General features: G+C 45.1%; 1 protein-coding gene across 1 annotated transcript in view; it reads left to right on the top strand.

The window, feature by feature from the left end:
* Positions 1-581: 581 nt before the first annotated feature.
* IL22RA1 (interleukin 22 receptor subunit alpha 1) overlaps positions 582-23,119 on the top strand; it is a 159,776-nt gene continuing 137,238 nt past the window's right edge. Inside the window, exon 1 of the mRNA XM_078681254.1 lies at positions 582-1,022. Coding sequence (XP_078537380.1) covers positions 980-1,022 — 43 coding nt within the window. The 5' untranslated portion in view covers positions 582-979. The remainder of the gene's footprint in view (positions 1,023-23,119) is intronic.

The following is a 23,119-nucleotide window of genomic DNA, read 5'->3' as shown; positions in this document are numbered from 1 at the left end:
TAATACTAGGTTTACCAGTACAGAGACTCCGCAGTTGGGGCAGACAACTCATACATAAAAAAGATGCACCATGCCTGTCTTTTTATTTAAGGAGTTCTCCACCCCATATACAATCCCCGCACTCCTAAACTTGGAATTATGCCTCCCCTAGCAATACGCTTTTTAGAGAAATAGTATATTTATATCTTTTTAGAAACTGTATTTCCTCTTGTAACTTCTCACTCTTGACAAATTGTTTTTTTTTTTTTTCTTTTTTAACACTGTTTTGAATGTATATGTTTTTCACTGTACTTTTATGACTGTACTATATACAGTCGAATAAAGGAATTTTGAATTTGAATTTGAATTTGGTATTAAAATGCAATTTGAGGAATTAAAAACAAAATGTAAAATTACACAGACCTGTAAGTTTAGGTTTGTGAACCAGGCCCCAGGATTCCCGTGGCTTGCTGCAGCAGTTGCATCAATCAGAATGCTATTGCAAAATATACAGGACTTTCATGAGAAAGGTGTGCGCGCATGTGCCTGTGTGTGACTAAGGTTGCGACGTACAATTTATTCAGGAAGGCAACTCCCTTCCTGGGAATATCTTGTTTAGTATTCATAGTGTTCAGGAAGCCACGTGGTGTTAGGACTCTGTCCTCTTCTGGCACACCTGTAGGGAGAAGCAGGAAGCGCCTAAAAACCTCAGGAAAGGCTATCGCGCTGCGCCGTGGATACTACGAGCTTCACAAGGACACCTTCGATAAATTAATAATACGCACCGTCTCAGCCCCGGAAAGGTGGGATGCAGCAGGCTTAATGGACTGAAGCGCGCCTGTGGGTCGATAAAAGTCCGGGTATTATTCGCCTGGAGAGGATGAGAAGCTGATTCGACATGCTCGGATAAAAACCTGCGAAATTCAAATTTACATGAGGAATCCAAGGCACAGTTTTTCCATCCGAGCTTCTCCTCTTGATGTCTTCTAAACTGACCTAGATGTGGGCTTTGATTCCCTTTGCGATACTTTTTTCCGCAGGTGGTGAGTACTCACACCTATTACCATGTCTCGGATTTTGATTTTAATTACATTTTAATGTTGTATTTAGTTGTTTCGTATCGTATCAACATGCCTTTCGAACACGCCACAGCACCGCGCACAACATAGAATAAGGTGGTGAAGGAGGATGTAGGGGAATGGTTCTGAACAAGGGCTTGGGGTAGCCAGGAGCCCGGTTATTGTTGGGGTCAATGGACAGCAATAAATTCACCAGCAATTTTTACAATGTTGACGATAGAGTCAGTGATAGTGTGTAAACCGTGTGATGATTGGTGGTGGAAGCAATTCAAAATAATGGACCGCAGCTCAGTCTTCATCAGTTTCATGAAGAGCAAATAGTTTGGGTGCGTCATCCGTGGTCAGTGAGGAGCGCAGCATTTCTGTTCTTGGGCCCTTGTACCCTCGGGTTTTCGTCATTTGGAGATGCCAGGTGGTCTGTGGGTTGTCTGTACCTCGGTTCCCGGTCGGAATGTAGCTTATGGCCCCTCCTGCATGTATACTAGGTCCTTATTCCACACCGACGTATGCATGGAGCGGATCGTTTTAAGTTTGAATCTGGATTCCACTGGGGCCAGGGGGGGGGGGGGTGCTTTTAACGCTGGTTTGATGTGGTACGTGTTTGAATGCAGTGCTCAGAACGGGGGCTGGATTATCGATTTTGCACACGATCGTCCAGTGATTCAAGTTCTCTATAATATTAGTCTGGTGCTTTCATTTATCAGTCAGACACATTCTAGGAGGTGAAGATGTTACCCCCCTAGTGGGCAAGCAGAGAGTTTGACAGACTATACTGCCCCAAATATACGTCCGTCCAACATTCTACACAACTCCTCGCGGTTCTCGGTCCACCCAAAAAACACAACACAAGGATTCTCCTCACCAACCAGAAAATCGCAAAGTCTTCGTTTCATAACACAATTCTGCCTTACGAAATGTCACATGAACCACCAATTAAAGAGCATCAAATGTCCTCTCAGCCACGTACTAAAGATGATATACTTCCTGCCCCAGACGAAATAGGGGCGACAGATACAAAGGGCAACAAATAAGTTCAACATAGGGGTATACATCAGACCCATACAGTCTATGTAGCACTTAGGGAAGTGTGTGTGTGGGGGGGGGGGCACCCTTTAAGGGAACCCTAGTTAACTTAAAGTATTTGAATATCTTTGATATCGGAGAGTCTCTGGGGCTCCTCACCATATCTTGAGGGGGCCCCCTCAGTGGAGTAGCTAGACACTTTGCTGCATGTGGTGGTTCTTGCCTTTGCTGCACAGAGGCAGTCGCATGTCTGAGGGGGTGGAGGAGGGCGGGGTGCTGGTGAGTCCTGCAAGTAAGTGCGAAGGGTGCCCCCAAAACTCATACCCCCCCTCACCCCCCCACTAGCCGCCCATCATTGTTTATCAAGCCACATTTGCGATATATAATCCCTCATCTTTATTGGTAAGGTAGGCCTTAATGCAACAGACAAAGAAAGAGAAATGGAACATGCCACACAGCCCTGTTCGTTTCCCACAATCAGGAAACTCTCTGACGTCATCAGGAGTGCACTATCCGGGGGAGTTGGTGGGATCTTTCTGAGGTGAGCTCGGAGATAATTGGTCAAAGCAGTTGATCTCTCTCGAGAATGGCTGATAAAATTGCAGTCACCCCAGGGGCCAATGCATACTTAGAACCTCAAGCACAGGAGCGACAGCTCACTTTGAGGGATTCTTTCAGAGGGAATCTCTGTGCTGCTGTCTGCTTCTTCTGTTAGTCCCAAGGCATGCACTCCGTTGCATTCAGGAACCTCAAAGGGCACCTGCGGATAACAGGCCCTTCCTGGGATGGAAGTGTACGGTCAGTGATGGTGTCTCCAGAGGCCTGACTATTTCTACATGAAATTAGTGTTACTACCTTACATTTTTCCCTTTATTTAGAGACATCAATCAAAAAGGACACGGCTTACACCAGTCTGTTGAGGGATTTGGGATAAGATAAAATATCTATATTTGTAAATGATACAGCTATCTATATGAGTTTACCATACAAAGCCTTAGTCGCGTTAGAGGAGGTTTCTATGAGCTTTGCGCTAACTTAGGCTAGAATTGAACTGAGACAACACTCACATTGTAGCGTATATATTTTAAAATGTTGTTCTCAGCATACCAAAAAGGTAATTTAGTCCTCAGAAATGATCTATTGACACAGAAAATACAGTCAACAATGATCAGGATCCATCACTTAAACATTTATCCGATAATTTCAAGAGATAGATAGATTTACATCTTTCTTTAGCTAGAAGCGTAAATCTTGTTAAGACTTAAAATGATTACAGTGCTCATTTCTTTTTACATTTTAAGGCTATAGGACTATATGTATCAGAACATATTTAACATTATTTCGGTTTAAACGTCATATCTTTTTTAGGAACTGCAAAAGGTCTCTATAATCAGTTTGCATACTAAAACCCCATATTTTTAATGGTAGTTGGTCACACCTGGACTTTCAACTTCATAATTGATATCAGTGGAGACAAAAGTATTCAGAAGGATGTATTCAGACTGGGGAGTATAAAATTAGCTGGTCCTTAGTATTGAAGAATACAGATAGGGTTTACTTCTGAAATTCATGAGACAATGATTTTTTAATAAAGGGTGCTTACAACAAACAACCTAATCTGGTGGGATATCCTGACATTACCAAGTGTGCTGTCTCTTACAAAAACACTATACAGTTTGAGAGAAGCTAAATTATCCACAGTTGAGCTGGATGCTACGTCAAAAATATGGTTTCCGATGGTCTGTTGCCATTTTTAGTGAATCAGTCAAAGTTCCCTTTTCCTACATCAGAATGTTTTAAATACCCGCATCAATATGGTACGCAAGTAGGTACTTCATGTCACTACAAAGATTGAGAATTTTATATGGCAGTTTTCCTATAGGTGAAAGCTGTTGTTTGCATAAAATCCTGAGCAATGTATTAAAATCTACAGAGAAATGCTTAACAGATTTAGATAAACAAAGTCAACGAGGAACCATTGGTGCACTCCTGAGAACTTTCCATGCAACAATTGTTTCTTTCAGATTCAAATCACAACGTTCTAAAGCTTTATGGCACAGTAATTATGCACCCTGGAAATGGTACAGCTAAAGTGTGCATGATTCATCTAACTAGGTACATTGTGGCTTAACAGACCGGAATCTATTTCATAAATCGGCAGCATACCAACAACCGGGCCAACTGTGACATAAGAGTTTCATTCAACTGAAATTAACTTCAAACCTCAAATCAATGCTACATCTCAATAGCTGGAGGAAATGAGAAATATGATTCGGCAGCCTGATTCCTTTTTTTTTTTTTAAATATCTTTATTCTTCAACAAGTCAGCAATTACAATAAACCACAGGCAGGATTACATATATCATGCACAGAAAAAACGGAAAAACAACAACAAAGGGCAGTAGATACGTAAATACCCTCAATCCTAATTCTAATCTAAACATTGCAATATAAATCCCCATATAGATTTTAATTTGTTCAAAGCTTGTGTTCCACTTGCATTCACCAGAGTGTATTCCATTGCATATATCTCCTTCATCAACATCCATCAATCATTAATATTTGGAGGGTGCAAGCGGATCCAGACTCGGGCAATCACCAATCTAGCTATTACCAACAGAATCAGTAATAGCCGATTCTGTCTATGATTAAACATTTCAGGCCCCAGCATAATGTCCCTCAATGTTGGGGAAAAATCTATCCCTAGCTTCTGAGAACAGATTTGGCCTACCTGTTGCCAAAAGTCATCAAGTTTAGGACATTCTAGAAACGTATGTCTCATATTCGCAGCAAAGAGATCACATTTAGGGCATTTTATTCACGTACTAGCTGTCCCCATATCGGCCCATTGAGCTATTTTCTCAGGTGTGTAATAAAGGGTACAGATAGTACAAAACTGCTGCATTTGTAAATTGGTAGCATGTACAGATTTCTTGACTACCCTTAAACTTTGCTTTATGTTGTTTACCGTAACCTCCTCCCCCAATGTTATACTCCATTTGTCAGCTAATTTATTACAATCCCCCTTTCTAAAACTAAAGAGGGTTTTGTACATACAACTAATCATAAATTTAGCTTTGTCCTGATATAATACATCTCATATATCCGACTTAGTTATATTAGTCAGTTTTAGATGCGTCAACAGATAACTCTTAATTTGCAAAGATTTAAAAAACATATGCCTTGGTAATTTAAATAAAAATTGCAAATTTATAAATGAAGCAAAACCCCCATGATCATATAGATCCCCGAGTGTAAAAACACCAAAATCAGCCCATTGTTTAAGTGTAATATCCTGAAAAGTCTCAGCAGCCTGATTCCAATGAATTATGGACTGTTTGAATACCTAAACGATACTTATACCATAGCTGCTTCCAACAGGATTATTAACTTTACCAATGTATGGGAAATGCTGATAAGGCATTTTATCTTGTTATTATTTACGTCTTCATTAAACAAATCTTCTGGTTCGATATGCAGGATTCTGGCTTTAACCATTTGTCTGAATTTTTATTTCACACATTTATTATATGATTCTTTCTTTTGCTAAAATAATTCACAGAGCTTTGATTGGTAGAATGATTTTGCTTTTTGTATTCATAACTCACAAACACCACTGAGAGAGAAAAGGAGGAAGGGGAGTTCTATTATCATCACCCCCATACATCTAAATCTAGGGGTCTTGTGTAAAAAGCATGATATTGTCTCAAAATGCCGGATGTTATTTTTGCAAAGTATCAGCAATCAAGGTCATTTTTGCGCTTTGTCAGTTGCTCAAACTCTGCACAGGGCAAATAGGCAGTTTGCAAGGTTTTGCAGAAATCGTGTCTTGTGAAAATTATGTATTCATGATTTCCTCTGTGAATCCTTCTGAATGGCTCTGAATGCTGGGATGAATGGCGGGAAAGGAGAACATGTCTTCAATCCCGCATTTGCATTCACTCACTGACATTATTGGAAACCCCGGACGTTTAAGGCACTTGGGCTGCAATATTAAAAATGTTACACAAACTGCAGGTCTGGATCTTAAGCAACAACTCTAACAACACCAGAACTGCCCCAACTCCTCAGCAAGTCAGATATGAGGTGAAGAGCCACATATTTCGAGTACACGGCTTAGATTTCACCACCCACATACTTCCTGCTTCAATTTAAACAATCCTGAATCGTGACTCAGTGCTCCTTCCGTGTTCTGTGCTTCGTTTCTCTGTAGCTAGTTTCACTAGAAATACCCACACATATATGTAAGGGCTGGGACTGCAGGCTGTGGTGCAATGAACAACAGCCTGTTCCCCTTGATGCCAGCAGCTGGCATTCAGATAGAGGAAGCGGTCCCTCATCAGCTTCCATTTGTGAATCTATAATGCCCCTTTTAGGAGTTGGAAATCTTTCAGTGGGTTGTTACCACAGGATCGATTGTGCAACTAAAGATATTTATCTTTGCTTTTTTTTTTCAATATCTTTATTGATTGTATACATATATGTCAACCCTCGATCCCTGAACCCACCCCCTCCCTTTTTCAGACTTTACCTGCACCGAACAGAGCTACAATTTGATTGTAGAGTTCCTCAAAATTAAGAAAACAGAGCATAAAATTTAAAGATGCAAAACAGTTCATCATATATACATTACAATCCAATCTTATGTTACGTAATTAAATCTGGGCTAGCATTCATCATCATACAACGGATCTATAAGGAGCATCTATCTGTCCCCAGTGTGACTTTGTATCCAATGCAATAGTGGATCCCATATTGTCAATCCTTTTCTACGTTTATTATGCCCTTTTCTTTTGTAGATACCCACCTCTAGGCTACATGTTGCAAATAATCGGGCTCTCCATTCTTGGAACACCGGTGTATTCGGGCGTAGCCATGCTGAAGCAATGCACAACCTTAAAACAGCCATTGCCACGAAAATGAACCCTTACATATGTTTTGGCTGCATAGCCTCTGCTGGGCCTAGTAATATTTCTTCAGTTGAGATAACTATTCCTGTTTTTAGAATCTCTGATAGAAAGCCTGATATTTCATTAATCAAATTTGTTAATGCATTGTATAAGGCGAATATGTGCACAATATCAGCCTTGGATAGTGCACAGCGTGGACATGTCGTTCCTTTTCCGGACCCCCATTTTGCTATTTTATTTGGGGTGTTTATAGAAGGTTTTATAGAATTGAGCTTGTCATTTTATAGACATTAAGCAAGTCTGAGATAGTTTGCAGGAGTGATGGGGAGTTTGGGGCAAAACTCCAAGTTTAACCTGCCATTTAGCCATCCATTTCTCCATTTTATCTGGATAATGCGAGTTCATAGACTCATAAACTTCCCCAATAGTTATGGTAGATTTTGTAAGCAGGTTTTCCATAGTTTGAATTGCCTGAAATGTTATCCTACCACCCCCTTTCTTTATCAAAAAATCTCAAACCTTTAAAAATTAAAAAAAAAGTACCTATGGCTACATTTAGAGTAATTTCGTAATTCTTCAAAGGTTTTCAGCCCAATAGACGTATAAAAACAACCAAGCTGTGTAATCCCTTCCTGTACTCACCTATCCATGCAGCTATCCCTGAAAATCTCTGGAAGGTCTACATTATTATATAATGGTTTCTAGTGGGAGAATCGCCCAAGGCCCAGCAGTTTTTGTACATTATTCCAGACCTTGTATATGCCGAAGATAGTCCTAAATCTGACCTATTGAAGTAACTATCATTAACGTGTTGTGTCGCCAAACACATCCTCTACAACCAACACCTAATAAAAGTTCTTGCGGTGTGGGGATATTGTCATTTAATCTACTATTCATCCCTGTGGAAATTAGTTCAATGCAATATCTCAATGTGGTAGTCAAATAATACAGTTTAAAATTGGGCATTGCCAGTCCCCCTCTCTCTTTAGGTAGAGTAATAAATCTGAGGTCTCTACGTGGCCTCTTATATCCCCATATAAACCTAGAAAACATAGATTCTCTAGATTCAAACAATTGGGGTGGGAATTCCAAACATATCGTTCTGAAAAAATATAAAAATCTGGGTAAAAAGAGCATTTTGATCTCATTGCATCTGCCCCCTATAGTTAGATGCAGATTATTTAACCGGACCAATTATTATTTTGTAGGTTGTATTAAGGGTTCCACATTATTACTAACTATACTTTCCAATTTTGCTGTTATACTGACCCCAAGTATGTGGCCTTCTCCATAACTCTGTCGTCTCTCATCTTGATTTTGTGATTAAGAATGATCTGGGTTTTGCCTTGGTTCAGTTTATATCCGGATACCTCTCCGAAGATTTTGGCCTCCTCTCCTATTGCGTTTATCGCATTGATGGGATCACTAGTAACTACGGCAATGTCATCCGCATACGTCAATGTTTTTGTAGAGGGATCTCATGCCCATATCGGTGGAATTAGCATGTTGTTTTCCAGTCTACGGATGAACGGGTCGATATAAATCGCAAATAGAAGAGGAGAGCAGGGGCACCCCTGTCTCATCCCCCTAGTAATGATGAATTTTTCTGACAATAACCCATTAACCATCACTACGGCTGACGGTTTGATGTATAGCATTTGCACTGCTTTAATAAATCTCTCCCTTATCCCGTTATTTAGCATCGTAGCACAGAGATATTTCCAGGAGACCCTATTGAAGGCCTTTTCGGCATCGAGTAGTATAAGTGCCATAGGGTCTCCTGCCGCCTCCGTACAGTCAAATAGTGAAATCACCCTTTGGACATGATCGGTTGTAGATCTCCCTGGAATAAACTTGTGTTGGCGGACAGATACAATTTTATACATAATTGGTGCCAGTCGGCTAGCTAACAGTTTAGAATAGATTTTAGAATCCCCATTTATCAACATGATAGGACGATAAGACCAGAGTTCTGTAGGATCTTTGCTTTTTTTTTTAAAGACTACGATCTTAGCTGAGGACTATGAGGCTGGTGGCCTCTCCCCTGAAAGATATGAACAAATAGATCCTGCATTATTTCTTTTAATTGAGATGAAAATTTAGCATAAAACTCTGTTGGAATTCCATCCATACCAGCCGCTTTTCCTGTAGCTAGACTATTCATAGAGAGAAGGATCTACTCCCAGTATGGAGAATTATCCAGACTATCTTGATCCTCTTCCTCAAATCTTGCTGCTAATCTTAGGTTTAAATATACATCAATTTTTTTCCGGAGGAATTTCTACCTATTTATATACTTTCTGATAAATTTGTTGACACGCAGCTCTTATTTAATTGGATTCGGTCTTTTGCCCAAATTCTGGATCCTTGATTTCTCTGACTAGATTAGCTGAACTTGGTTCTCGGGTACGTCCCGCCAATTGGGGGCCCACCTGTCATTTAATTAATATATTTTCTCTTTATGCGTTGTTGCCTTAACTACGTTTTTTTCTGTTAAAATATCGATAATAAGATTTTTGGCTGTTGCCACCCAGCTTAGTTCACTATCTGATGCCCACCCCTCCTGACCGGCCTTTATCAATCCTTCCTCTGCTATACCCAGATTTTGCTGTAGAACAGTCATTTTTTTGTTTAGCCTCTTTATTAGAACTAAGAGAGAATCATAGCGTCTCCCCTCTGATGCGAGCCTTTAGGGCATCCCAAACCACCTGCTACCTAGATTATCCTCTAGAAACCCCAGTATCCATCTTCACATATGCTGACAATATTTTTCATTAATTAACAGTGCTCTTTCAAACGTTCATATTTTCATAGTGGATTTCATTGTTCCACATTCTAGATTTGACATAAGAGGGTTCTGATCCGATAACACTCTTGGCAATTTTTCTATTGTGCTGGCAGATCTTAAAGAGCTAGAGACAAACATATAATCCAGCCTCGCATGCAAAGAGTGTGGATTGGAATAATACGTAAATCCTGGATCCCCTGAACGCTCTATTTGCCACCCGTTGATCAATCCATGCAATAAGCACATCGTTTTCAGAGCCTGAAAGACTTTCGGCTTCCTGCCCTGATATTTGAAACCTGGGCCTGACGAGCAGTCGCCTGGAAGATTTAAATTATAATCGCCACACACTATTAATGGGAGAGGCCAGTGAACCAATTCTTTGGATATGACAGTCAGTACATCAGAGTCATCCCTAACATTACCATAAAATGTACATAGTGTCATTTTACTTTCCCCATCATCATAATGGCATTCTGTAATCGCCCACCGCCCAAACTTATCAGATAAAGATCAAGTGAATTGCAGGCCGCCCCCTTTTTCCAGGATAGCCACCCCCTAGTTTGCACCCCTTGTGTTGTAGCAGTGATGAGTCTGTACCCTAATGTGTTGAGCAAGTATTGTTGTGACCCCTCTATATGTGTCTCTTGTAGACATATGATGTTAGCCCCAGTCATCTGTAATCCGACAGACACTCTGTCTTTTCTTTGCATCATTGAGGCCACATATATTGGCGGTCAAAATTCTCAGCCTAGCCATAATAACGCTTCTCCAACCCGTCCGTACCTATCTGTGAATGTATCCCACAGTTTAGTCGACACTTGCCCATGTTTAACATTTCTATATTCATAGTGGCCCCTCCTGTCTGCACCTTTCGTGTTCACCTCATGTCTGAAATCCCCCCTGCCTTGCCCTCCCCCTTCCCACCTCCCACCCCACCGTTATCTAGGCCGTCAGGCTCAATCCTGAGCCTGTGTGAAAGCGTCTAAACCAACTTCACCCACTCTCCACCTCCCCTCGTATATATACAAACTCCTAGCCCTCCCTTCTCCTTCTTTTATTTCCCCTTTTACAATTTAACCACTCTCTTAATCCAACTGAAGAGGAGAGTGAAGAGACTAATATACACATAATTACAAATAGTGCAAGACCATCAGGGCCATCTATCGGTTACTCTTGGTAGTCCCGGATTTCCCTGCTGTGATTTCCTTCAGTGCTCTTTCAACTTTTATCTCTGATGTGAAAAACAGAGTTCGTCCTTGTGAGATTACTTTTAGTGTAGCAGGGTTCTGGAGAAAAGCCAATGCCCCTGTTTTTTGGAATGGTGTAATCAATTGCCTGAGCCTCCATCGTCTCTCTACTGTGGCATGTGCGAAGTCGGGTTTTGCGAAAGATGAAAAATTCTCCCAATTCCTACTTTTAGTACGTAGGTCTTACCAGGTCATATACAACCTGTCAGAGCAGAAAGTTTCCAAAGTATATTAACATTACTCTTGGATATCACTGGTCATTTTGAAAGCACTTTGATATTGTCATCGGAAATATGTGCCTGCGTTGAATTTCTTTATCAGAGTCCCATTGTATTAGTTCTGGTAGCGCATTTTTCAACAGGTTTATTGTAAATGATCGGATATCGTTGCCTTCACTATTCTCAGGGAGACGGGGCGGAGCTTGCCGGCGCCGATGGCGGACGTGTGAGAGCTGTGCTCCGCGCCATTGCCCCAACTATCCTGTTAATTTCTCCTAAATCGCCGGAGCCTACAACCCCCTGGAGCGAGGAATCGCCCGCCGATAGTGGCTGGAGTGCCCCGATGAGCTGACAGCGGGAAACTGTGGCGAGCGTAGGAAGTGACTGCTGCCCGAGCCCTTTGGCGGACCAGGCCTCTGACCCCGGGCTGTCCTAGTGGAAGGGCCGGCCTGCGTAACCCTGCATGCGGCACGGGAGTGGCCGACAGTCCCGGGACCATCGAAGCGCTGCCGGACCCCGAACCAACCCGACGGAGTTGAGCGGTGAGGCGTAGAACAGGAGGGGAACGGCCTGGGGCAGCTTCGCGAGCAGGCAGAGGGCTGTGGTCGGCAGCGGATACAGAGGGAGAAGAGCGCGACTAGCGCCGAGGGTTATGCGCCCATCTTCGTCCCCGACATCGGGAGCTGCCTTAATGCTCGAGTTGCGGTACGGGAGGCGGGACGGCAGTGTGGCGCAATACCTGGCAATGAAGCAGAACTGATAGAACTGCCCTGGTGCCTACTCGCATACTATTCCACCGACGCTGCGGCCGCCCCTCCCCCTCATCCCCCCTGAGAGACTGCAATATTCAGCTGGGTGAAGGAAACGCAGGACTTGATTTGGGGAAGGGTGTACAAACTTTGCCCCCCCCCTCTGCTTACCTTTGGGAGGCCTGGAGTAGGGTCAGCCCCTTGAGAGAACACAGCGGTCAGACACCAGAGCGAAGTGAGTGTGGGGAGTGCGGGCCTTCTCAGTTGGCAGTTGCCCCTCCCCCCACAGCTGCCATCTTGTGGAACAGTAATTTAGCGTTGAGCAGGCCGTCATCAGTGCTAGACTGCGGTACAGCTACTTGGATCACGACTACTAGGGCCCTGACCTGGTACGGAGCTAGGAGGTACACCCAGGTGCGGCACGATCCTGGTAAGACACAGCCACGCTTAGTGCGGTGGCGGTGCCGTTAGACGCATCCGATAACACTGCGGACATTGTCATAAATATACCCCCTGGAGACGGCAGGTGCAGGGTCTGGTGGGGCGGTTGGGGGCTCCAGTGCGGACATACCTAGACTGTCACATCACTTGCACCAACCTTGCTGGAGAAAGCCCTGATCTACTTCAGAGGGAGATCGGCTCGGTGACTCTGCCTCCCCTACGACATCTGCAGGGCAACAGGTATCGAAGGAGTGGGCAACGCCCCTGACCTGGGCGGACTGGCCATCGACCATCCTGGTGGAAGTACAGAAGGACAGCAGCGGCGGCTGACTGGCTGGGTGCAACAGCTGTTCCGACCTCTCATTGATCCGTGCAGCGGTGTGCTATCTGGAAGCTGAGGAGGCAGAATACCCGACTAACTGAGTGACCTGACGGTTCTCGTATAGCTACCAGGAAGACACGGCAGAGTGGAGTCCACGTTGGTACGAGCGAGCGGAGGTTCGCCAGCCTGATAGTCGGAGTGTCTGTCTGGACTTAGATACGGCTCTGGTACGGTGAAAGTTGCGAAGTCTATGTCCAGCAGCTCCGCCATGGGTAAAGGGGACAGGACTCAGACCAAATTGTCATTTGATCAAAGACGGACGAAGGGGCCTGACACCCCGGCACCGGAGGCATCTCTGTGTCGTGCTACACCTGAGAGCTCACTGTGCGCGGATATTAGAGAAATGCTGGTGTCCATGGAAAAAGGCCTGCAAGACAGTATGGCGTCAATTGGTACCAAGATTGACGCGCTCACGTACCGCATGGACCGCATGTCGGAGCGCGTGGATAAGCATGCCGAGCACCTTGACATGGCAGAACGGAGACTCACGGAGGCGGAAGAAGCACAAACGGAGTGGGATAAAGACCGCAGGCAATTCAGCAGACTGCTACAGGTCATACAAGATAAGTCAGAGGACTTGGAAGCCCGCTCGAGACGCTCGAACATCCGCATAACGGGTGTGGCAGAGACAACACAAACCGGCAGGATGGAGCTCTTTGTAGAAAAACTTTTGCATACTCTTTTGGGGGAGGATGTTTTCTCTCCAATGTTCATTGTAGAAAGAGCACACTGTACGCTGGGGCCTCGTCCAAAACCGGGTGTGCCCCCGAGACCAATTATAGCAAAGCTATTGAACTACAGGGACAGAGACATGGCTCTGCGGGTGGCGCGAGAAAAAGGGAAACTGCAATTTGAAGGAATGGATATATCTCTATACCCGGACTTCACCGCAAAAGTTCAAGAGGAAAGACGGCATTTTGCGCCATACAAGAAGCAATTACGTGAACTAGGCCTGGACTACGCGATGCTGTACCCGGCGAAACTCCGGATCAACAGGCAAGGACACTCGCATTTCTTCACCGACCCAAGGGACCTGCAGAAATCTTTGAAGGAATGGTCCAAGGAACAAAGAAACAGCTCACGAAGCCAAACTGGAGATCTAGCTGATAATTCACATCTGGATGAGCAGGAATAATTGGCTCTCGGGGGGCGTCTGGCCCTCCTAACTGTTATATGGCCGGAGAACGATGATGGGGCTGAGAGTGGGGCACGCTTCGACGTTGGTTCCGGAGAGTCGAGATGTACTGACACCAGCGGACTGTAGGACCCCACGAGAAAAAACTGTTCAAAGGCCACTGGGTGAGATCCTCCCGTTATATACTTGTTGAGCAGCAAATGTATTAATGGTTTCCTTGCTACATTGATGATTGCAGAGTATTCTCTATGTCTGTCTACTGTTGCATTTTTGCTATTGATATGGATGCCACTGGGTGAGACTTCCCCACCTCTTTTTTTTTTTTTTAAGCAAAGCTGGTGGCTCACGCTGATAGACTTTCTTGGGGCAATGGTGTAGGGGCAAGCCCGTAATGCAGAATGTTGATCTGTGGTTCTTTGCTTTTACTGGTAACCTCTGCCCTAGCGCTTTTGGCTCGAAAGGTCCCTAAGGGGACTGGTTTGGGGATTGTTACAACTGTTTACTGTACAGTGAGGGTGGGGGGAGGGACTGGGATCTGTCTGACCAGGTTGGGGGTGGTCGGCTGTGGGTGGGGGGGAATGGTACTGGGGAATTGTTCAAGTTTTGAAAGGGGGAGCACACACGTCACACTAAGCAGCATCTCTCCTTGTTTTGGTCTCTACGTCCTGACTAGACACTATGGAGGTCGACAGGATATGGCGCGCTGGATTTGGAAAACTCTGACTGAAGACTATAAGACTCTGCAGCGGGGAGGACAGACCCCAGGGTAGCGAATGTAGAATGTGGTCCTGAAACACTGAGGGCGTTGACTTGGAATGTGAGAGGGCTGAATGATTATCGCAAGCTGAGAAAAGTGCTAAATTATTTATACAGACACCACATTGATCTCGCCCTCATACAAGAATCCCACCTCCCCCTTACAAGTAAAATGCTCTCTGCTAAAGGCTTAGGAGGTAATAGTATAGCAGCAGGGTTTACTACACACTCCAGAGGGGTGGTCACATGGGTGAATCCCCGATCCAAATTAAAGTTAACGCTGATGGAAGCTGACTCGGAAGGCCGCTACCTAATCACCAGATGTGTAGGTAAAGGCCACGAACTAGTGGTGGTTAATATCTATGGCCCCAACTATGATAACCCTGAGTTCTATGCTGCCCTAGCTGCCCTTTGTAAGACTCACATGGATACTAGAATGTTGTGGGGGGGGCGACTTTAACTTTATATTTAATCCGGACATAGATCGTTCATCGGGGCCAGCCCGTCGCCCAGCTGCTGCGGCCTTGCGCATGCACTCAGAACTGTTAAAATTAGACTTGGTAGATGTTTGGAGGCATGAACATCCTGGGAAAGGAGGATATACACATTACTCGGCATATCATGATGTGCACACTAGAATTGACCACTGGCTACTGTCTCACTCAATGATCAACGATATTAGGGGGTGTGTGATATTGCCACGTACACTTTCGGACCATTCTCCTCTCCTTTTGGTAATAGACACGCCGGTCAGGAGAATTCCTCCATTTACATGGCGGTTCCCACCATACTCCTTACTGGATGAAGTATTCAGGGGTGAACTGGCTGAGGACATAGACGCTTTCTTCGAAAATAACTTGGGTTCCGTTGACAGTTTTCAGACGGTGTGGGACACGTTCAAAGCATACATCCGGGGTATGGCAATGGCTAAGCACTCTAGTGTACTCAAATCCATAAGGCAGAGACTAAAAGGCTTAGAATCACAATTGAGGGACCTAGAGAAGCAACACCGGAACTCCACTGACCCCGACATTGAGGCCCAGATCAAAATGTTGATCTCTGAATTTAATGAGGAGGCTGATAGAGAAGTACAGCACATGGGCAAATACGCCACGGCACGCACATATGGAGAGGGGGAGCGCCCGGGCTCATTGCTAGCTAGACTAATTCGTAATAACAGGCGACCGCTGGTAATTGATGAACTGGTCCCATCTGCAGGGGAGGTGATTACTGGAGAGATGGAGATTCTTGAAGAGTTTAGGGGTTATTACGCTGGGCTTTATACATCCAAATCTTCCCAGATGGAGGAGGAAATGGATGACTACCTCAGCTACATTAAAATGCCCTTTCTATCTAACTTTCAGAGGGAATTTCTGATGGCGCCCATACAAAAGGATGAAATTCTGGAGGCGTTGGAGGGGATGCGTGCTAGCAGTGCTCCGGGGGCTGATGGACTGACGGTTGCCTTCTATAAGGCGTTTAAGGATAAGCTTATCCCACACTTGATGACCCTCTTCGCTGACATCTGCGAGGAGGGTAGCATGCCTGCTTCGATGAGAGAGGCTCTACTAGTCACCATCTTAAAGCCGGGAAAACCCCCTAATGTGTGTGGATCTTATAGACCACTCTCCCTGATTAATGTGGACACCAAGTTATATGCCAAGGTTTTAGCTAGGCGTCTGGCGTTGCTCGTCCCGGAACTAGTTGCCCCGGAACAGGCGGGGTTCATACCGGCCAGAAACCTCACGTATAACATTCGAACCGGCCTAGGTACCATGCAACATATGCGTCAAGAAAATAAAGCCATAGCGATATTCCTTGACATGGAGAAGGCTTTCGACTCTGTGGAGTGGCCCTTCATGCTGAGGGTGTTGAGGAAAATGGGACTGGGTGAACCCTTTTTGCAGATGATAGGTGCATTATATTATAGACCCACAGCAAGACTGAGAATAGGAGATCACGTCACGTGTGCATTTGAAATCAGCAGAGGAACAAGACAAGGCTGCCCCCTTTCACCCCTCTTGTATGCTCTGGTTGCGGACCCTTAGCCTGCGCAATTCGAGAATATCATAGGTCTGAGGGTATTAATTTTCCCACCTATAAGATTGGTATCTCTACATATGCAGACGATACCCTACTGTATATTCGTGATCCTGAGGCGAACCTCACATCTGTGCTGAGAGAAGTGGTTAAATTTGGGGCCCTGTCAGGGCTGAAAGTGAACTGGAACAAGTCTGTGGCATTCCCGTTAACTCCTGTCACCCTGCCCTTTGAAACGGAATATCCTTTGCAGTGGACGACTGACTCAATTAGATATTTGGGGATCCAGCTCCACACGGATCCAGACGTACTAATTCGAGAGAACTATGGGGTAGCATACACCAAGCTGGTTGATGATGTGGATAAGTGGTGCGCGCTTCCCTTATCCCTAATGGGAAGGATAGCCATCATGAATATGGTGGTTTTACCAAGATTCCTGTTCTTATTCTATAACATTCCGGTGGTGCTCTCCAAGGTCTTTTTTAAACAACTGACTCAAATCCTTATTAAGCTAGCCTGGGGAGGAAAACAACCTAGAGTTCAGTGGAAGGTTCTAATACTCCCATATGAACTGGGGGGCTGGGAGCTCCAGATCTAGAAAGATATTACAGAGCAGCGCAGTCGGCCCATTTGCATACATGGATTCATGGAAGCTCTACTATCCCGCATGTGATCTTAGAACGATTGTTTGCGGAGCCGCTCCCCTTGCCTGCCATTGTCTTTCAACGGGTAGACCGCAGAGTAGGTAGACTGGACTCCCTAAAATCCACAACACATGCCTGGAATGCGCTGATGCGAGCGCAGGACTGCGAACTACTATACTCCCCGCTAATGAAGATAGAGTGGGCGGTCTGGCTCTCCCCAATGACAGAGAAAGGAGTAACTACCGCACTGTATAAACTAGGTATCACAAAGATGGGGGACCTATTTTTGGATGGGGTAGCGAAAACATGGGATCAGATCAAACAGGCGCAGCCCGACTGTACTTTATTGCAACGTTTCCAGTTCCATCGGGTTCGTAGCGCGCTATTAGAATTGCTATGCCCCGAATTGACTGAACCCCCTGATATCCCAGAGCTAACATACTTCATTAAGACGGAGTCATCATCCAAACTGGTTACGCATCTCCATAAAATCGGGAATCAACACAAGAAGTACCAATACTCCAAGGCAAGGACTGAATGGCAACGTGACCTCCAAATCCCAATCACTGATGAGATGTGGGAATACTGTTGTGCTAGTACTAGGAAGCTGTCGCTGAATGGACGACATAGATTGATACACTTTAAATATTTGCAACGTGTTTATTACACACCAGAGAGGCTACACAGGTATGGGCTTAGGCACACAGCGGAGTGTGAACGCTGTCGCTTTCCAGTAGCTGACTTCATGCATATGGCTTGGCAATGCCCCGGAGTATATAAGTTCTGGACGGAGGTGTTTCAGGATCTGAGCATGATGCTGGAAACAGAGATATCAGCCAGTCCGTCGCTAGCACTGCTGGGATATTCCAAGTCACTTCCGGCATCACTACGGCGCCTGGCGGACATAGCCTTGCTAACAGCTCGGAGAGTGGTGGCGACGTGCTGGATGAGGGGACCGCTCCCAACTAAGAAGCGGTGGGCTAGGGATATGCTGTACTGCAACACGCAATCGGAAATATACAGTGAATTGCTCCCCCCGAAGAGTCGGCCCAAGAATTTTTGGGGGTTATATAGGGCATATTTAAATACAGGGGATACCGAGGGAGCTGACCAGGGTGAAGCACAGGGTGTGGAGCTAGACACACTTGGTTGAATGGGACGCTGGGCAAGATTAGGTCCTTACAGATCCCCAGCGGAGAGGGCGAACCAGATGGGAGACGGGACAAATGTCTACATACTTTAAGTGCTGTGGCGGGTTGTACTGACTTAGCTACCATACGAAGAGGTCCCCTACAGGGGGATTGGGATAGTAATACAAGACTGAATCAGGGTTGAATATAGGATTTGCCAGAGGGTTGACAGGGAGTGAGGTGTGATGTCAAGTGTGTGAGGAGTGGAGAGGGAGGGTGAGCTGCTGGTGTATAGTGGGTGGGAGGGGGTTGTTGGGGTTGGAGTTTTTGATTGACACGTCCTAAACACTGCACCAGGTCTACAGCCTGCAGGAGCTAACACAACGATTGTAGATCAACACACGAATGTGCGGTACACAGGCGGGGGCGGGGGGAAAAGGTGCGACATCACCATAGAACGTGATCGCGGAAACGCTGCTATGAAACTTTGTTGATACGCCGCCGGACCTCCGGGTTGTCGGCTAAATGGCTGTGTAAGATGAGACTGGGAAAATCAGATGGGTTGCAAAGGCCCGCCACCGAACGCTATGTAGTAGGCTGTATATCCTGTGAATTGCCTGATAAGTTAATAAAGGTTTTTGAAATAAAAAAAAAAAAAAACACTATTCTCAGGGATCCCTAGAAACCTTAAATTATTGCGGCGTTGGCGATTTTCTGCCTCTTCAAGCTTCCACATGACGTCTTTCAGAGAACTCTCTTGTGAGGTCACCTGCGTTTTAGGACATCCACTGTGGTTTCTAGGGCTTCCATCCGGTTTTCCACCATGCTTAGTCTTTCGGCAATTTCCGTGCATGTTTTCACAATTTTACTAATTGAGCCTTGTAGTTTTTTTGCAGCTACCCGGGCTTGCGATTTTCCATTTTTATCTCACTTTGGATCTCTGAGATTGTAGGATTACGGATAATGTGTGTTCAGGTGCCTGTTCCGAGTTTGTGTGTCCCACCATGCCCCTTTGTGGTTTCTTGACCATCCTCTCCATATCGTGCGGCCCCAAAAGGGAGAGCGCTTGAGTGTCTCTTGATGAGCATTTACAGGATTCTCAAGTTCATCCAATATAGTGTTCTCACAGATCCATGACACTCACTCGTTGTTTAGATCAGACATACTCTCATGCATAATAGTCTGAGCTTCTCCAGAAATCCCACTAGCGGCAGAGATATTTGTTGGGTCAATCATCTGTCCTCCCTCCTTAGCGTTCATGCCCTTCGTGGAAAACAGCCTTGTGATGACAGTCTGCTTTTTCCCCGATTGTCCTGCAGTTATACTATTTAAAGTCTTGGTATTCTTTGAGTTAATGTTCTTGCCCTTCTTACCAGCACATTGGTCGGACTTCCATGGTTCTGAGTCCGATTTCGGGTCAGTTTCTCGCCGCGTTTGGGCTGAGGTCGGCTGTATAGTTGGGCGCGTCTTGCACCCCGCTCTTTGCGCTGCCATAGCTTTTATACAATGCACTCTGAGGACTCTGGCGTCCCGGCTGTTAGGACACCCTAACTGGCATCCATCGGAGATTCCCCAGCCGGAGACTGCCATCAGCAGCAGCAGGGCCAAAGTCTCCCAGTGCGCACAGCAATCCCTACTTCGTTCAAACTTTCCGGCGGCTCGCTTCTCAATCGGCATTTGATCTCCTTGCCAGCCAGTCCACTGAGGCCAGAAATCAGAATCAGCACACATTCTTGGCCACACTCAAAATAAGCACTCGTCGAGGGGAGGTGGAGGTAAGCGACCGAGGTCTTACTCAGATGCCATCTTGGCCATCCTGTAAGATATTTATCTTTGCAATTTGGTAGCAAGTGAGAGATGCCCTTATTGCAGTCCATTTTACTTGCAGTTCACAAGCACTTGAAATGTAGACAGGCTGGGTTTGGAGTTGTTCAGGCTGTGGAGGTGCAATAACCTTTTGCACATCTAGCTTTCACATCATTTTTATGGTACTTTAGGTGCACTATCCATTGCCAACGAAAGGTGTCGTCTTTAGTAACTGGGGGGCATATTTACAACGAAGGTATGGAGTGCGTCATTAGCCTATCAGGCTTAATATCTCACTCCGCCACTTCAGATTCATATTTACAACAATATGGTGCAGCCTTGCGTTTCCCCCTGCGCTGGCACTAAACTTAGCAGCCTAGCGCCAACACAGGCACTCTTGGACCATAGTACAAGGGTGTCTGCGCTGAGGGGAAGATTGTTTATGGGAAGGAATGTCTCCCTTTCTGCACATAAACAATCAATAGCAATTTGCTGTTTCTATGTGTGCTGCACATCGCAGCACGCATGGAAACAGCAAAAACGAGATGAAATAAAGAATTTCTCCTCATTAAGCCTTTCAAAGATCAGGTTTTTCCTGGTCTTAATTTTGGCGCCGCCTCCTATTTACGCTATCCTTGTAAATAGGAAACAGAGTCAAAATCAATGGGTGTTGCGGTGGAACGCCCACCACAACACCCATTGCCCTCCCCTTTCACGCTAAGTACAGCGTGAAAGGGTGCCTTATTTACAAGGCAGCGTTAAGCCACGTTAAATGAGTTACCGCTGCCTTGCAAATAACGAGAAGCCCCTATCGCCATCACAACGTCAGTAAGAGTGATGTTGTAGTTGTGATAGGGGCTTATAAATATGCCCCTGAGTTCCTAAATAATTGTTTAACATTCGGTCTTGAATATTGGAGATCTCTTGGCTAGTGATTGATCTTCTTTTTCTCTGGTCTAATATTGGGATCTGTATGGTGTTTATCCTTCTTAACTCTCAGCCATTTTGATTCATACTCATGATAATAGCATTAATGGAAATCACCTTGGCTGCTTTCCCATGAAGACTGGGCTTTCCTCTATCATGAGTCCCCTGCCCAGAGTCATCAGTGAGAAGATGTAGAAATATGGCCCTGTTTGTGGTTCAAACATGACCAACTGAGAAATAACAGTAGTTGTCAAATCTACTGGTTTCCTAATCTAATGTAGTATACATGGTTATTAAACACTTTGGAACAGCATATTTAAAAGTTGACCGGCAGAGAGATACCACCAGTGGCACTTGATTAATCACTCCAGTCCAGTGATGCAAAACCCTCCATATTTAGATGCTTTCACCACCCCTTTACAGCAGCTTTAGTTCCAGTAGCAAACTTGTGTGTTGCTGCCAATTTTACTGGTAAAAGGTTTGCCAATACATAAAAGCACTGCAGTTACATCTTTCATGAAAAGGCATGTTATGTCGTTCCCCAATGGATGATTAAACTACAGTGAACATAGTGACCAACTATCAGCTCTTGGGTAGATGCTGACATGGTGGCCAGTGAGGTCTAGTGGTGTGCTGGGGCGTAGCTTCCATTCGCCCAGCAGGTGCAGTGGCACTGAGGCCCAGATTCCGAATAGTGAAATGAAATCTGATTATTGCTGTATTTCACAGTTCAACCAGTGGCCAATGAAGCCATATCCTTCCTTGCACTAGGGCCCAATGGGCCCACTGGTGGTGAGTCCTGGGCTCCAGTTCTTCCTTCGAGTGCTTAAGCTGGCAATCATGTGATAATGGCCATATTCGTCTCTCCAGCGACATAACAAAACTTGTGGGGGCCCCTCTTCAAAGTACATGGATCAAGAACAAGTCATGAGCTCTCAGGCCAGGGGCCTGTGCACAGTGCCCAGGGGGTCCCCTGGAGCTTGGGCTCCCGCACAGCCGGGGTTGCGGGGGCTATTGTTACACCACTGTCTCTCTCTGTGAGTCTTACCGTAAAATCTATAAATGCAAATTGTTTTAAACTGTTCTCATATCTTGGCTCCTGCAGTCCAGAACAACCCAGCCCCAGCCAATCTTTTGCTCCAAGCGCTCCTAAATCAAAAATGTATTTCATAAAGCATTACTGTTCTTTAAGGGCCTGTGTAAGTTTTCTCGTGATGCTATGCAGCTTCACAAAAAAAGAAGAAAAGAAAAAAGGCATGATGATGTCAATGTGCACATGCGCATGCACGCATCATGACGTTACTGACAGACTTCTAATACTGTATGCACATGCATGCATCACCAAATGTGTGTGCTCTTATGGAACGTCACAGGACCTATTTAATTCTTTCTTTTTTACCATTACAAGATAGCATTTGCCAATTGAACACTTGAAGGAGTAATGCACGAAAATGATTTTCATAAATGGAGCTGTCCAACAGCAAACAGCTGCAGCCGACCCTCGAAAAGTTCAACCAAATTGCTTCTTTTGGATGGGAGCAGTGGGGTAGTGTTAGAAAGTGGGTTTCTGGTCTGCAGCGGTATGCACCCTGTCCAAGCAGGAACCATAATCCTTGTCAGTGTAGATCACAACACAACCTAAATTAACCAGTGCTCACCCCCTGGTAGCTTAGGCACAGCGCAATCATGCTTAACTTAGGAGGCAATGTGTAAAGTATTTGTTTAACATTTCAAACACTAACACAGTGAAAACACCACGAAAAGACTCCACACGAGGTTCTGTTTTAAAAGAACATCTTACTTTGTCGTGATCAGTACATCGTCTGCGTACGCTGCAAGTTTTCACTGTCTTGTCTTTGAATTGG

This window comes from Lissotriton helveticus, chromosome 3_1 (assembly GCF_964261635.1).
Source record: "Lissotriton helveticus chromosome 3_1, aLisHel1.1, whole genome shotgun sequence".
NCBI classification, from domain to species: domain Eukaryota; kingdom Metazoa; phylum Chordata; class Amphibia; order Caudata; family Salamandridae; genus Lissotriton; species Lissotriton helveticus.
Note: the sequence above shows the minus strand (reverse complement) of the source record. Positions and strands in the feature narration are given on the sequence as shown.